General features: G+C 41.3%; 1 protein-coding gene across 4 annotated transcripts in view; it reads left to right on the top strand.

Annotated features, from left to right (window-relative positions):
• Nucleotides 1-13830, top strand: part of TDRD7 (tudor domain containing 7) — a 67007-nt gene that overhangs the window by 27549 nt on the left and 25628 nt on the right. For all 4 annotated transcript variants that reach the window (XM_061634223.1, XM_061634213.1, XM_061634204.1 and 1 more), the window contains exon 5: nucleotides 5550-5635. In XM_061634223.1, coding sequence (XP_061490207.1) covers nucleotides 5550-5635 — 86 coding nt within the window. The remainder of the gene's footprint in view (nucleotides 1-5549; nucleotides 5636-13830) is intronic.

Raw genomic sequence — 13830 nt, 5'->3', positions numbered from 1 at the left:
TCCATCCTCAACTTCTCTCTCAAGTACTCTATATAAGCGGGATTGCTTAAATATCCTTCTGGGGTCTCTTCTCTGACAGGTTGTTTTTGCTGGGCAGTTGCAAATCCTATAAGTGCTACCCTCAATTCATCTACCCCTTTACCCTCATGAGGTAAATTGAATGTTATGCACTTCTCCACCAGCTCCTCTCTTTTCATTTTTATGTATTCAGCCATGGTGTTTGAGTTCACTCACTCTTTGCCACACACTCTTTGCCGGTCACTCTCACAAGAAATCTTGTTTTGTTATTTCTGTTTGCCACACCGCTGTTCTGGATCCTCTAGTATTCGTATCTGGATTCTCTGTTGTTCGTATCCCACCGCTACTGACACCGCATGTGATGCGTCCTTCCCTGGCTCTCCCTGTCAGGTTCCTACCTGCTCGTGGTTACTGCCTGTCTCTAGGCACCACCAGGGACTCCACCAGTCCGGACCGCTCTCTCTTATGATTTCTCTCCCCGCTCTAGCACAGATCTCAACAGATCCCCCTGCTAGGCAACCACCAGTAACGTCCCAATACTAGTATTCCCAGAGACTCTGAATACTGGTATTGTTATTCTCTTCACCGCTGCCACCATTTGTTACAGTTCCCCTTCAGCCTTGGTCATTACCTTACCCTCCCTTCTGGTCTGTGAAACCCCAGCCAAGGATCAGGCCTTTGGTAAACCAAATTAAGTATTTATTACAGATAACAAAGCTAACAAGATTAACAAGATTTCTTCTTAAGGCACATAAGCATATGGTTTTACTCAATACTAATCCGAACTCCACCTCCCTCCTGGTAAACAACTCTCTAAAACCCCACCAAGCAATCCACTCTTTCTCTTCTCCCCCCAGATTCCACAATTCACCACCTCACATTCACCCAGATTTACCTGTCATCCTTTCATTTATACTGTCAGCCATTTTAAACATTCAGCCAATCATCAAGCATTCTATTGCCCATTCACTCCCCCTCCTCTTTCACTACTTACCATGTATACTCTAAACAACCAGCACTTACCATATGTACACTAATATATAGGAACATCACAGAAACCATTGCAGGCTAGCCAGAACAGGTGTTATATGCTCAGACTGCTTGATTCTTGTTAGCAGTCTGGCCGCCGCATTTTGCACTAGCTGTAGCTTCCAAACCGTCTTCAAAGGTAGCCCTACGTAAAGCGCGTTGCAGTAGTCCAGACGCGAGGTTACCAGAGCATGTACCACTGATGTGAGGTCTTCCTTACTCAGATAGGGACGTAGTTGGGCTACCAACCGAAGTTGGTAGAACACATTCCGGGCCACCGAGGCTACATGAGCCTCGAGTGAGAGGGAAGAGTCTAAAACGACTCCCAGACTACGAACCTGCTCCTTTAGGGGGAGTGTAACCCCGTCCAGGACAGGGTATATATCCACCATCTGATCAGAGAAACCATCCACCAACAGCATCTCAGTCTTATCAGGATTGAGTCTCAGTTTGTTAGTTCTCATCCAGTCCATTGTCGCGGCCAGGCAACGGTTCAGCACATCAACCGCCTCACCTGAAGAAGATGAGAAGGAGAAGTAGAGCTGCGTGTCATCAGCGTACTGATGACAACGCACTCCAAAACTCCTGATGACCGCACCCAGCGGCTTCATATAGATGTTAAAAAGCATGGGAGACAAAACTGAACCCTGCGGGACCCCACATTGGAGAACCCACGGTGTCGAGCAATGTTCCCCAAGCACTGTCTTCTGGAGATGACCCGCTAAGTAGGAGCGGAACCACTGCCAAGCAGTGCCTCTGACTCCCAACTCCACAAGCCTCTCCAGAAGGATACCATGGTCGATGGTATCAAAAGCTGCTGAGAGATCAAGGAGAATCAGCAGAGTTACAGATTGATTTAGGGAAAAGGCCAATTTAAATCATTGATGTAAATCAGGTTTCCCATAGTTACTGACAATATGTTTCCTAAATTATGTTGCAAGTTGAACCATGAAACCATGTTAATTTACAACAGTTAATTTACAACTGTTGTGTCATTCTTACAACCAAGACTTGCATCTATTTGTCACACTGTATATATGTTTTGAGTGCTTTACTGTTTTATGAGGTGGTGATGATGTGTTGTTTAAAATTCTCCTTTTGGGACTTTTTTAAAAGACCAGTAGCTGTGACAGTTTCTGAGGTTAAGAAGGAGAATATAAGAACCTGTGCACCGAACAGTTTTTTAAAATTCTCTTTCCAATATTGCTTTCTGCTTTGGTCCAGCCCCGCCCTTGAAAAAACAAAGTAGCATAAAAAAAATATGTGCATGAATAATAGGTTGAATGGAGGTCTCTTAGCTAGCTGGGCAACTAGAATAGTTTATTTTCATGAGGTGGAAATGTTTGTTTGGTAGAATATATTTCTCAAATATGAATACTTAATGAAATTGGTTCTTTATTTACACAGAAAAGCTTCCTTTTAACTCAGTATATCTGGTGGAAGGCATCAGTTCAATTTAGAGATTAAAATGTCAGGCTAACATATTTATATTCAGATTATTTAAAGTTAGTCTTTAAGACAGTGTTGGGGAACCTGCAGCCTGTGGGCCCAAGAGGTGGTTTGGGGTGAACAACACCCACTTTTTCAGCCCCTGCTGTCATATATAACATCAGGTATGGGGAAGTTCAAACGATGGCTGTAGCAAAGAGAGAATCAGGGGTGCACTCTAGGCTTAATGTGTTCCTGCTTTATCCTTTTCAGCTATGATTTGAATTTGGTCCTTTTTGAATCTGAGTAACGACTATAGAGGAAGAATTGAGAGCACACTCTGAGCTTTAGAGTGAACACCTGATTTTCCATTGTACCTGCAGCTTAGAAGTTTCCTGTGCTTGACAGGAAATGCCTGATGTCAGGTGACTGATAGGTGGGTGGCCCCACCAAGGCTTAGAAACTTCTGGATCTGGCCCTCCAACCCAAAGTAGTTCCCCACCCAGGGTGTAAGACAAATGTATTTACAGGGTTTTTTCAATAATTGATTTTATCCACCTTGCTAGCAAGTAGAAAGCTAGTGTATTGGGGACAGTGGTTTTCTCCCTGCTATGCAAGTCTTCTGCTTGTATGGATCCTTTATGTTATGAAGCATTTTACAGTCCATACATCTCATTAGCACCTCCTTCTGCTGTGGGATCCAGGCTATAACAGCTGTAGAAAGCTAGTAACAGCATCTTAGTCCCCCTTTTCCCTCTAGAGTGTTTGGGGAATATCTTGGTGAAGCAGGCCTCTGGAGGAGGGATAGGGTCTGTCTGTCATTGGAAGTTGGCCTACCACCAGATATTCAGATATAGCTGCCAGTTAAGGTTTTGCTGTGGGCTAGTTTTTATTTTATTTAAAAAAAACTCATCTAAAGTAAACAAAAAGAAAAGGAGCTCATATTGATCCATAAGAAAATACCAAAATCCACAGTTGGACAACTCCTTTTATTGGGACCAACTAAAATAGGGAACAATAGAATCATAGAATCGTAGAGTTGGAAGGGGCCTATAAGGCTATTGAGTCCAACCCCCTGTTCAGTGCAGAAATCCAAATTAAAGCATACCCAGCTGCCTCTTGAAGGTCTCCAGTGTTGGAGAGCCCGCCACCTCCCTAAGTAATTTGTTCCATTGGCGTACTGCTCTAACAATTAGGGTTTTTTCCCTGATGTTCAGCTGAAATCTGGCTTCCTGCAACTTGAGCCCATTATTCCGTGTCCTGCACTCTGGGACGATGGAGAAGAGATCTTGGCCGTCCTGTGTGTGGCAACCTTTCAAGTCCTTGAAGAGTGCTATCATATCTCCCCTCAGTCTTCTCTTCTCAATGCTAAACATGCCCAGTTCTTTCAGTCTCTCCTCAGGGCTTTGTTTTCAGTCCCCTGATCATCCTTGTTGCCCTCCTCTGAACTTTTTCCAGTTTGTCTGCATCGTTCTTAAACTGTGGCGTCCAGAACTCAGTACTCAAGATGAGGTCTAACCAGTGCCGAATAGAGGGGAACCAATACTTCATGCGATTTGGAAACTATACTTCTGTTAATGCAGCCTAAAATAGCATTTGCCTTTTTTGCAGCCACATCACACGGCTGGCTGATATTCAGCTTGTGATCAACAACAGTCTCAAGATCCTTCTCCCATGTAGTATTGCTGAGCCAAGTATCTCCCATCTTCTAGCTGTGCATTTAATTTCTTTTTCCTAGGTGTAGAACTTTGCATTTATCCCTGTTAAATTTCATTCTGTTGTTTTCAGCCCAATGCTTCAGCCTATCAAGATCCCTTTGAATTTTGTTTCTGTCTTCCAAGGTATTAGCTGTCCCTCCCAATTTTGTATCTGCACATTTGATAAGCATTCCCTGCACCTCCTCATCCAAGTCATTAATAAAAATGTTGAAGAGCACTGGGCCCAGGAGAGGGTACCCTGCTCGTTACCTCTCCCCAGTGTGAGAAGGAACCATTGATAAGCACACTTTGAGTACGATTATGTAGCCAACTGTGGATCCACCTAATAGTTGTTCCATCCAGCCCACATTTAGCTAGTTTGCTAATCAGAATATTAGCTAACCAGAATAACAAGCTTTTGAGTTCTCTAGAACTCTTCCTCAAGCTGCGTGTTTAAGTAAAGCAGGGGAGAGGGTGAAATCTTGATTTGATGTTGAAGTCATAGTGAGTAATATTAAGATGGCACATTAGACATAGCACCTAGCAGAGTGTAATCTAATTAAGTCTGCTGTGCAGGTTTCAGATTGCTCCTGGGACTGTTACAAATCATGACTGATACTCAATTTTTGAAAATATAAAATCTAGCTGTTACACAGATGAGACTGAAGGCTTGAGTTGTAGAGAATTCAAAACATTTTAGTTGGCCCTAATAAAGATTGCTAGCTGTGGGACTCATCTAAAACAGAGCCATCTAGTGATGAGTTGTATCTTCTTTTTTGAAGGGAAGAAATGCTTCTCTCAAATATAACCTTTCACATAGCAGATTTGCCATGTGGGCAGCAGGTGATAAACTAAAACATTTTCATAAATTCTGGGATGGGATGGAATCTCTAACAAAAGTGGGGGTGCAGAGTCCAGCACTTTTGCTGATTTCATTGGGATTAGTTGAGATTGGTGGGCCATAGACTTTGTTTCTGCTATGGATCTGATGGAAGGAAACAATCCAAAAAGACAACTTAACAGAAGCCAGTTATAGAGAGTACAGGCATGTCAGCCTGAATCTCATGAGTTTTTACTTTAGTTTGTATGCAAAGGGAATTGTTCCAATGTGCTGATTTTCCATCTGCAAAATGTGTTGCCAAATCTGTGCTGGATTTTGCTAGAGAGTCAGCATTCATTTGTGGCTTGCAGTATCTATGCGAGTTTGGCATTTGTAGCAACTTTACATAGAGTAAAATGCTTCTTTTCTGTAATTAGATAATTGTCCATAAGCTTATCTGTGCAGATATAAGGACATGGCTGTAAGCAGAAATTTTAGCGTTTCAGGATAAGTGAAAGTGAAAATCAAATAATAGTTGTTTACTTTGGTCTTTTTAGCCCTGAGAGAAGACCAACACTTCCACCACGGTTTCAGAAGGAGCTTAAAGTTCATCTCTCAAAAAGCGTACCTGTGGACATCAATGGTATGTTACGGGGTGGCACCACAAAATGATGGCTGTTAAGCCAAGCCACACTTTCTGTAAAACAGTTGTGAAGGCACTCTTTCCATGGTACTGCAGCAATACTGTGTGTGTTTATTAGGGGTGTTCACAGACCCCAAGATGCGCCTTGAATCTGTATCTGCATTTTTTAAAATTCTGGTGTGTTTCTGAGTCACTCTCTACTCATCCTGCTTTGATCTGTGTTTTGGGTTCCAAGCTGCAGTCTGTGAAATAAAGCTCTGTGTTACCCCATACACTAGTGGATGAAATTTGCAGGCATGTGAGCCACTTCAATGGGTTAGGCTTGCCAAATTGCAAACAAATAGGTCCAGGAGCTTTTTGTGGGGGGAATTAAAAGGATTCACTTTCTTCCCTAATCCCATTATTGTGGGGGAGGGGAATGGGGTTTGTCTCGTCCTTACCTTAAAATTAAGAGGTGGCTGACTGATGTATGTTCTTGCTTGTACATTTTTCTTAAAACTGGTGTTTTTTCCTGGTGACTGTCCCTTCTGATAAGTCTAGGCCTTTACAGTCCTCCTGATAAGGCTTGCAATGTGAGGTTGTCCAGAAATCTGCCTGCAGAGCACTGAAGAGCTCTCAGGTCTTTTTTTGTTAAAGCAGAGCAGCATAGGATTTTTTTTAAAAAAATGAAGCTTTTAACTTAAAAAAAAATCTTCTGCTGTGCTTCAACAAAAATCCATCTGCAGACATTTTGCACAGCCTCACTTCTTGCAAAGCGCGTGGAACTAGAGAAACATATGGCACAAACAGACTGACATCTGGCTTGGGGGTGGGATTTGACTTGGGAGGGTTGACAATGCACTTCAACGTAGGGAGGGGGTCTCTGCTTTCCCTGTCAGCCCAGTTTGCCTCATTATTGAGCCCTTAAAGAACTGATGCACACCCCTAGCATTTTTCAACCCAGACGTTAAGTTTGAAGTTCTGTTAATTCATTATTGATGTTTTACTTTAAGTCTGTGTCTTCTCTTTAAAAAATCAGGCAGCAGCTGACGTGAAAGAACTCTGCTCAAGACCTATTATGTAATTCTTAAGAGGCGGTTCTGGGCTAGATGGATAAATAGTCTCACTTGGGATAAAGCAGCTTCCTGTTATTCAGCAGAGGTCCTAATTTGGCCCAGAAGACTGTCCTCCCCAAACCACACCCACCTGCCATCCTATATGACATCAGTTACTGAGCATGTAAAGACACGACTACAAAGGAACAATGGGGAGCTTAAACTCAGACCCCCAGGGCCAACACACTGCAGGAGCCCTCAAAGGTGGCAGCAATATGGCAGCACTACTGCCACCGGTGAGGGCTTAAACAGGCCCTGCCGCATCAGCGGATTAGCTTGCTGTGCATACACACCTTCTCATCACCCAAGAACATAAAAACCCACAACAAAAATTCTATAAATACATTCAAAGCAGGAGACCATCTAGGGAGGTGATTGGACCCTTGGATGATAAGGGAGTCAAAGGTGTACTAAAGAACGATAAGGAGATTGCAGAGAAGCTAAATGAATTCTTTGCATCTGTCTTCACAGTGGAAGATATAGGGCAGATCCCTGAACCTGAACTAACATTTGCAGGAAGGGATTCTGAGGAACTGAGACAAATAGTGGTAACGAGAGAGGAAGTTCTAGGCTTAATGGACAATATAAAAACTGACAAATCACCAGGCCCGGATGGCATCCACCCAAGAGTTCTCAAAGAACTCACATGTGAAATTGCTGATCTGCTAACTAAAATGTAACTTGTCCCTCGGGTCCTCCTCTGTGCCTGAGGACTGGAAAGTGGCAAATGTAACACCAACATTCACAAAGGGATCCAGAGGGGATCCCGGAAATTACAGGCCAGTTAGCTTAACTTCTGTCCCTGGAAAACTGGTAGAAAGTATTATTAAAGCTAGATTAACTAAGCACATAGAAGAACAAGCCTTGCTGAAGCAGAGCCAGCATGGCTTCTGCAAGGGAAAGTCCTGTCTCAGTAACCTATTAGAATTCTTTGAGAGTGTCAACAAGCATATAGATAGAGGTGATCCAGTGGACATAGTGTACTTAGACTTTCAAAAAGCATTTGACAAGGTACCTCACCAAAGACTTCTGAGGAAGCTCAGCAGTCATGGAAAAAGAGGAGAGGTCCTCTTGTGGATAATGAATTGGTTAAGAAGCAGAAAGCAGAGAGTAGGAATAAACAGACAGTTCTCCCAATGGAGGGCTGTAGAAAGTGGAGTCCCTCAAGGATCGGTATTGGGACCTGTACTTTTCAACTTGTTCATTAATGACCTAGAATTAAGAGTGAGCAGTGAAGTGGCCAAGTTTGCTGATGACACTAAATTGTTTAGGGTTGTTAAAACAAAAAGAGATTGCGAAGAGCTCCAAAAAGACCTCTCCAAACTGAGTGAATGGGCAGAAAAATGGCAAATGCAATTCAATATAAACAAGTGTAAAATTATGCATATTGGCGCAAAAAATCTTAACTTCACATATACACTCATGGGGTCTGAACTGGCGGTGATGGACCAGGAGAGAGACCTCGGGGTTGTAGTGGACAGCATGATGAAAATGTCGACCCAGTGTGCGGCAGCTGTGAAAAAGGCAAATTCCATGCTAAGGATAATTAGGAAAGGTATTGAAAATAAAACAGCCGATATCATAATGCCATTGTATAAATCTATGGTGCGGCCGCATTTGGAATACTGTGTACAGTTCTGGTTGCCTCATCTCAAAAAGGATATTCTAGAGTTGGAAAAGGTTCAGAAGAGGGCAACCAGAATGATCAAGGGGATGGAGCGACTCCCTTACAAGGAAAGGTTGCAGCATTTAGGGCTTTTTAGTTTAGAGAAAAGGTGGGTCAGAGGAGACATGATAGAAGTGTATAAAATTATGCATGGCATTGAGAAAGTGGATAGAGAAAAGTTCTTCTCCCACTCTCATGATACTAGAACTCGTGGACGTTCAAAGAAGCTGAATGTTGGAAGATTCAGTACAGACAAAAGGAAGGACTTCTTTACTCAGCGCATAGTTAAACTATGGAATTTGCTCCCACAAGATGCAGTAATGGCCACCAGCTTGGATGGCTTTAAAAGAAGATTAGACAAATTCATGGAGGACAGGGCTATCAATGGCTACTAGCCGTGATGGCTGTGCTGTGCCACCCTAGTCAGAGGCAGCATGCTTCTGAAAACCAGTTGCCGGAAGCCTCAGGAGGGGAGAGTGTTCTTGCACTCGGGTCCTGCTTGCGGGCTTCCCCCAGGCACCTGGTTGGCCACTGTGAGAACAGGATGCTGGACTAGATGGGCCACTGGCCTGATCCAGCAGGCTCTTCTTATGTTCTTATGTTCAAGATAATGAAAGGCATCTTGATGCCCCCTGCCACCATCTTGGATGATGGCAAGCATACACACACAGCTCACTGACATGGTTCCGCAGGAAGCTGCGTGGCCAACCCACTGCTGCAGGGTGTATGTGTTGTCTGGGAGGATGGCTCCTGTTCCATGATCTGCAGCAGCAGTGGGTCATGTGGCGCATGCTCTGCAACCCCATGCTAGTGCAGATCGCGGAGCAGGAGCTACACCAGCCCCAGTAGCAGGGGTCCTCGCCCATTGCCTAACCTGGCTGCCTGTTGGCGCCTGCCCTGGAGCCTCCTGATTGTTCCTTTGCAAGTGGGACACTTTATTTACAAGCAGGGATCTCTGATTGACACTGACAAGGAGCCTTACTGAGATCAGCAGCACTAGGGAGTTTTCCTTCTGGCATTCACTAGTGCAGCTTGGGGCTCACAGTCTGTTTTGCAGGAAGTGGTTTGGATCCAAACCACTTCTTCCAAACAGATTTCTTTTTTTTTTATCATTAATTTTTATTCAAATTTTCAAAAACATAACAAAACAAAACAAAAATAATTAAACAATAAAATAAAATGTTGACTTCCGATTTGTCGCAGATCAGTTATAGGTCTACAATATATAACAATCCTGTCTCTTAAATTATATTACAAAATCACTTTCCTCCAGTAGTTATCTTAGTTAATCATCAAATCTCATAAACATTACTTTATTCTTTCCACAAAAAGTCAAAGAGAGGTTTCACTTCCTTGAGAAATATATCTATCAATTTTTCTCCAAATAAACATATCGATTAATCCATCTCATCAAATTTGTTAGGTCCAATAATTTCAATAGCCATTCTTCCATTATCAATATTAATTCCATCTTCCATCTTCAATAATCCTGTTAAGTCCAATAATTTCAGTAGCCTTTCTTCCATTATCAGTATCCCATAATAATCTTGCTGTCATAGCCATAGTCATGTAATAAGAGTCTAATGGGAATTTCCTTTCTCACAAATATTTCCTTGCCATCAATTCTGAATATGTTGCTGAAATATTGTTGTAAAGTCATATCTCTGTTCTTTTTTTTTACATAATGCACTGGCACATCTCTTGAGAGTTTGTCCATTGTCACATGTCTGTAGTTAATTCCATAGATTTTTTCTATGTCAAGCTCCATCACATCATTCCAGTCCAAAAATTTATCCAAGACATTAATATCTCTAATATCTTCATTAATTTCTTCAGAGACAACGTTGAATTCCAAACAGTAAACTTTATCTCTAATATCCATAAAATCCAGGTCTTTTTCCGATTCCACATTTGTTCCAATCTCCAGGGCTTCATCTTCTCTTTGATTTTTCTTTTCTCATCTCTGATCTCATCAATCTTCTCTCTCACAAGATCCCCTATTTCTTTAAGCTCCTGGTTCATTTTGCCAAATTCAATTTTCATCTCCATTCTACCCTGTCTCAGGGTTTGTTTCGTTATCTCAATCTCATCCATTATTTTCTGAAACATAATTACTTCCAGATTCTCAGCCACTTTCTTGATTGCCATTCTTAAAACCACGAAGAAGAAAAAAAAACACTTCCTATTTCAGCAACAATTGGGTTAATATTTCAGGCCTGATGACATCACAGTGTAGACAACACAGCCTGCCTTATCTCTTATATGTTCAGGAATGCAAAACAAATTTAGTTCACAGCTTCAGAACAGTTAGTGGCGTCGTGAACAAGCAGATTCGTTAAAATGAAATAGACCAAAAAAAATTAGTCCCAGACATATAATACTCCAAAGTTCATAAATCAAATTTATTTATTTATCTCCTCAGAATAGAAATCCCTCATCCGTTTATATCTTTAAAATTCACAATTCCAGGTCAGCTTTTTGCAATCAAAACAAAGATAAGCTTTTTCAATTTCTTTCCTCCTTAATTTCGTGAATGAAAGAGAAGAGTTATAACTCACCCAGAAATTCTTTATAGCTGATTCATTGACAAATCTCTATTTGCTGCAACAATTTAAACCAGATGAAAAAAATAGAAAGAAGAGTGCTTGCCTGTTAGAATCCGTTTTTCTTTGAAGAAAAGATAAACGTGTCGCTTAATCAGTTAGAGCTTGTTTGAAAATCCATCCGGCATTGCTGGTTGAACTTTCTCTCATAAATTAGTGAAATCCAGTCCTCCCAACTAACACAGGCTTTTGTGGTTAATTTCTACGTTTCTCCCTGCCCGGGAGAAAATCTTTACCAGTCAAAAAGAACGTTCTGACTGATTTTAAAACTGAAAAAGCTTCTTCTGAGATGAGAGCTCGTCTCAAAAGCAGGCACAGGCGAAGTCACCCTTCCCGGAAGTCCTTCCAAACAGATTTCAAAGGTGCACCTTGTAATAGCTGATCAGCTGCTTGGCGGTTACAGCAACCTCCTTTGAAAGCATGATCCCAGCACCAATCTGCTGATGTCATTATGGCATAAGATGGCTAGCCCTGTTGGCTGGATTCAGTTCCCGGCTTCTGTAATATTCCATAGCTTTTGATCACGCTTTTGTGTCAAGTGTGTGCTGTCCAACATTAGTCATTCTCTAAGTAGGTACATTGAAATTGATGGACTTGATCCAGTAGTTTCAATGGGTCTACTCCAGGGGTGGCTAAAAAAATTGTCCTTTTTAAAAAAAATTAACTATTCCTGTGAGTCTCTCATTGTGAAGCCATTGTGAACACAGTCTGTGTCTGTGTTAGAATTGCTTTTAATATGTTTTCTTTAATAATGTTTTTAACCCTTTTTAAAAAATATGTTGTTAAAGCTTTTTAAAAAAATGTTTTTAACGTTTTGCTTTAATGTATGTTAAGGTCTTTTTATGATGTGTTTTTAGCGTTTCTGTTTGCCTCCCTGGGCTCTTGCTGGGAGGAAGGGTGGGATATAAATCAAATAATAAATAAATAAATGATGCCAAAAGAGTTTTGTGAGCTCCCAAAGGCTTCCCCAAATTTATCTAAAAATACATTTAAAAGTTATTCTTAAATATTATTTTACTGACTGCTCCCATGGATGCCCTGCTGTGATGTTGCATTTGTGATGCCAAAATGTGCCCTTTTAAGTTTTACACTTTGACCATGCCCACTTCGACATGCAGCCCTTGACCCGAAAAAGGCTGGCCATTCCTAGTCTACTCTGAACATCACTAACATTGCGTATTGCTCTAAACTGTTTTCTGTACAAATATACAACTTTGCTGAAATAGTCAAATTACATGATTATACAACATCATTTTCTGGCACAAAACTCCAAATGAGGGAAGGGGAGTATGATTTTTGGCCATTTCATTCTCTGCTTGAGGATGTTTTATTTCAAAAGGGAAGGAAGAATGGCAAGCTCTTCAAGGAATCCTATGGAATCTTAAAAACTGACAATATTTTGTTGCATGGATTTCCATAGGCTAGGCTAGAGTCTACTTCTCAGATGCAGTTCAAGCTACAGGTACCCACTGTTGACCGATACGCCTTGTCCATTAGGTTTGGGAAACTATTGGTGGGTGAGTTGGGGGGGTATATATTTAAACAGAACTCGTGACGAAACCAAATTTTAGCATTTTAAGATCCTTCGCTCAATTAGTACCAGCAGATATAATTTTGCTCTTAATGCCTAGTAAAAAAATACAACTTGGTAAAGTAATATAGAGCTAATTGACATGGATTATCAACCAAGTAAACATTTCCAGTATGCCCCAACAGTTTTTTAAAAAAATACTGTCTACCTTCAAAAGAGAAAAAAAAAATACTGTGCATTTCAATTCAAAAATGTCCTGACAAGAAACCATGACTCTTTACCATATACTTATAAGACTGTTCCTGCTCACTTCGCTAGGAGTAAGCTCGATTAAACTTGTGGTTTTCTCCTAAGCATGAATAGGATGACCCTGTAAAACATGTTGCACATTTGGTGAACACTTTCCAGTCATCTGTAATTCAATCTTTGCATTTCTAGTTAAAAGCTACTTTATCTTGCCCAAAGATTATTATTGCAAAATGCTTGCTCATTCCTAAAGTCCTAAACTGCTAGGTTGAGCTCCATCAGGGGAAGGGAGAGAAGAGCCCTGCCCAGCCCTGCAAGGTTAGTTGCCACATTCGCTTTTTTTTTTTTAATGGTTTGGATATTGTGTATTTAGTCTCCCGCAGCTAGGCTAAACATCTCAAACTAAAAGTATTGGCTCAGTCTGAACTGCAGTTGGAGAAACTTGCAAGCTAAAAGAAAGCGAAATGAAGCTGAAATGTATTTCTGACTGAATAATTTGCTGACCTTTTTGAATCTCCACTTATTTATTTGTTACTTTTATATCCCACCTTTCCTCCAAGGAGTTCAAGGTAGTGCGTGTGGTTTTGTTCCTCCCCAGTTTTATCCTTGACATGATTGGCTTCACTTTTGTATCATCACTAGTAGCTCATTCACTCTAGTAAGAGACTAAGGAAGGAGCCTTTGCTGGAGCAGGAAGGGACAGTTGCCATGGTGTTGCTTGCCAGTGTGTTTGTGGATCTGGGTATGTTAACACTGACCGTGCCCAGTAGGGAGAATTCTGCAACAGCCAACTTCACCTTAGCATCTGAAATATTCTGGCACTCTTGTTTATACAAGTACCTTAACAGATAAAAAATTAAGCCATTGTCCTAGTCTGCTGGATATTTGTGAGAGTATGAAATTTACCATATTTTTAAAAGAAATTTAGTTTTTAAAAGTTGGTTACTGGCTTTCAGGATTGTAGTAGCATCACCACCACCACCAAAAAGGAAAGGATAGTTGCTCTACATTTGCACTCCTGGACTAGAACAACAGTTTTTCCTTCTTTCAAAAGA

This window comes from Rhineura floridana, chromosome 1, assembly GCF_030035675.1.
Source record: "Rhineura floridana isolate rRhiFlo1 chromosome 1, rRhiFlo1.hap2, whole genome shotgun sequence".
NCBI lineage: Eukaryota > Metazoa > Chordata > Lepidosauria > Squamata > Rhineuridae > Rhineura > Rhineura floridana.
The sequence above is the reverse complement of the archived record's forward strand: the minus strand, read 5'-3'. Positions and strand labels throughout refer to the sequence as shown.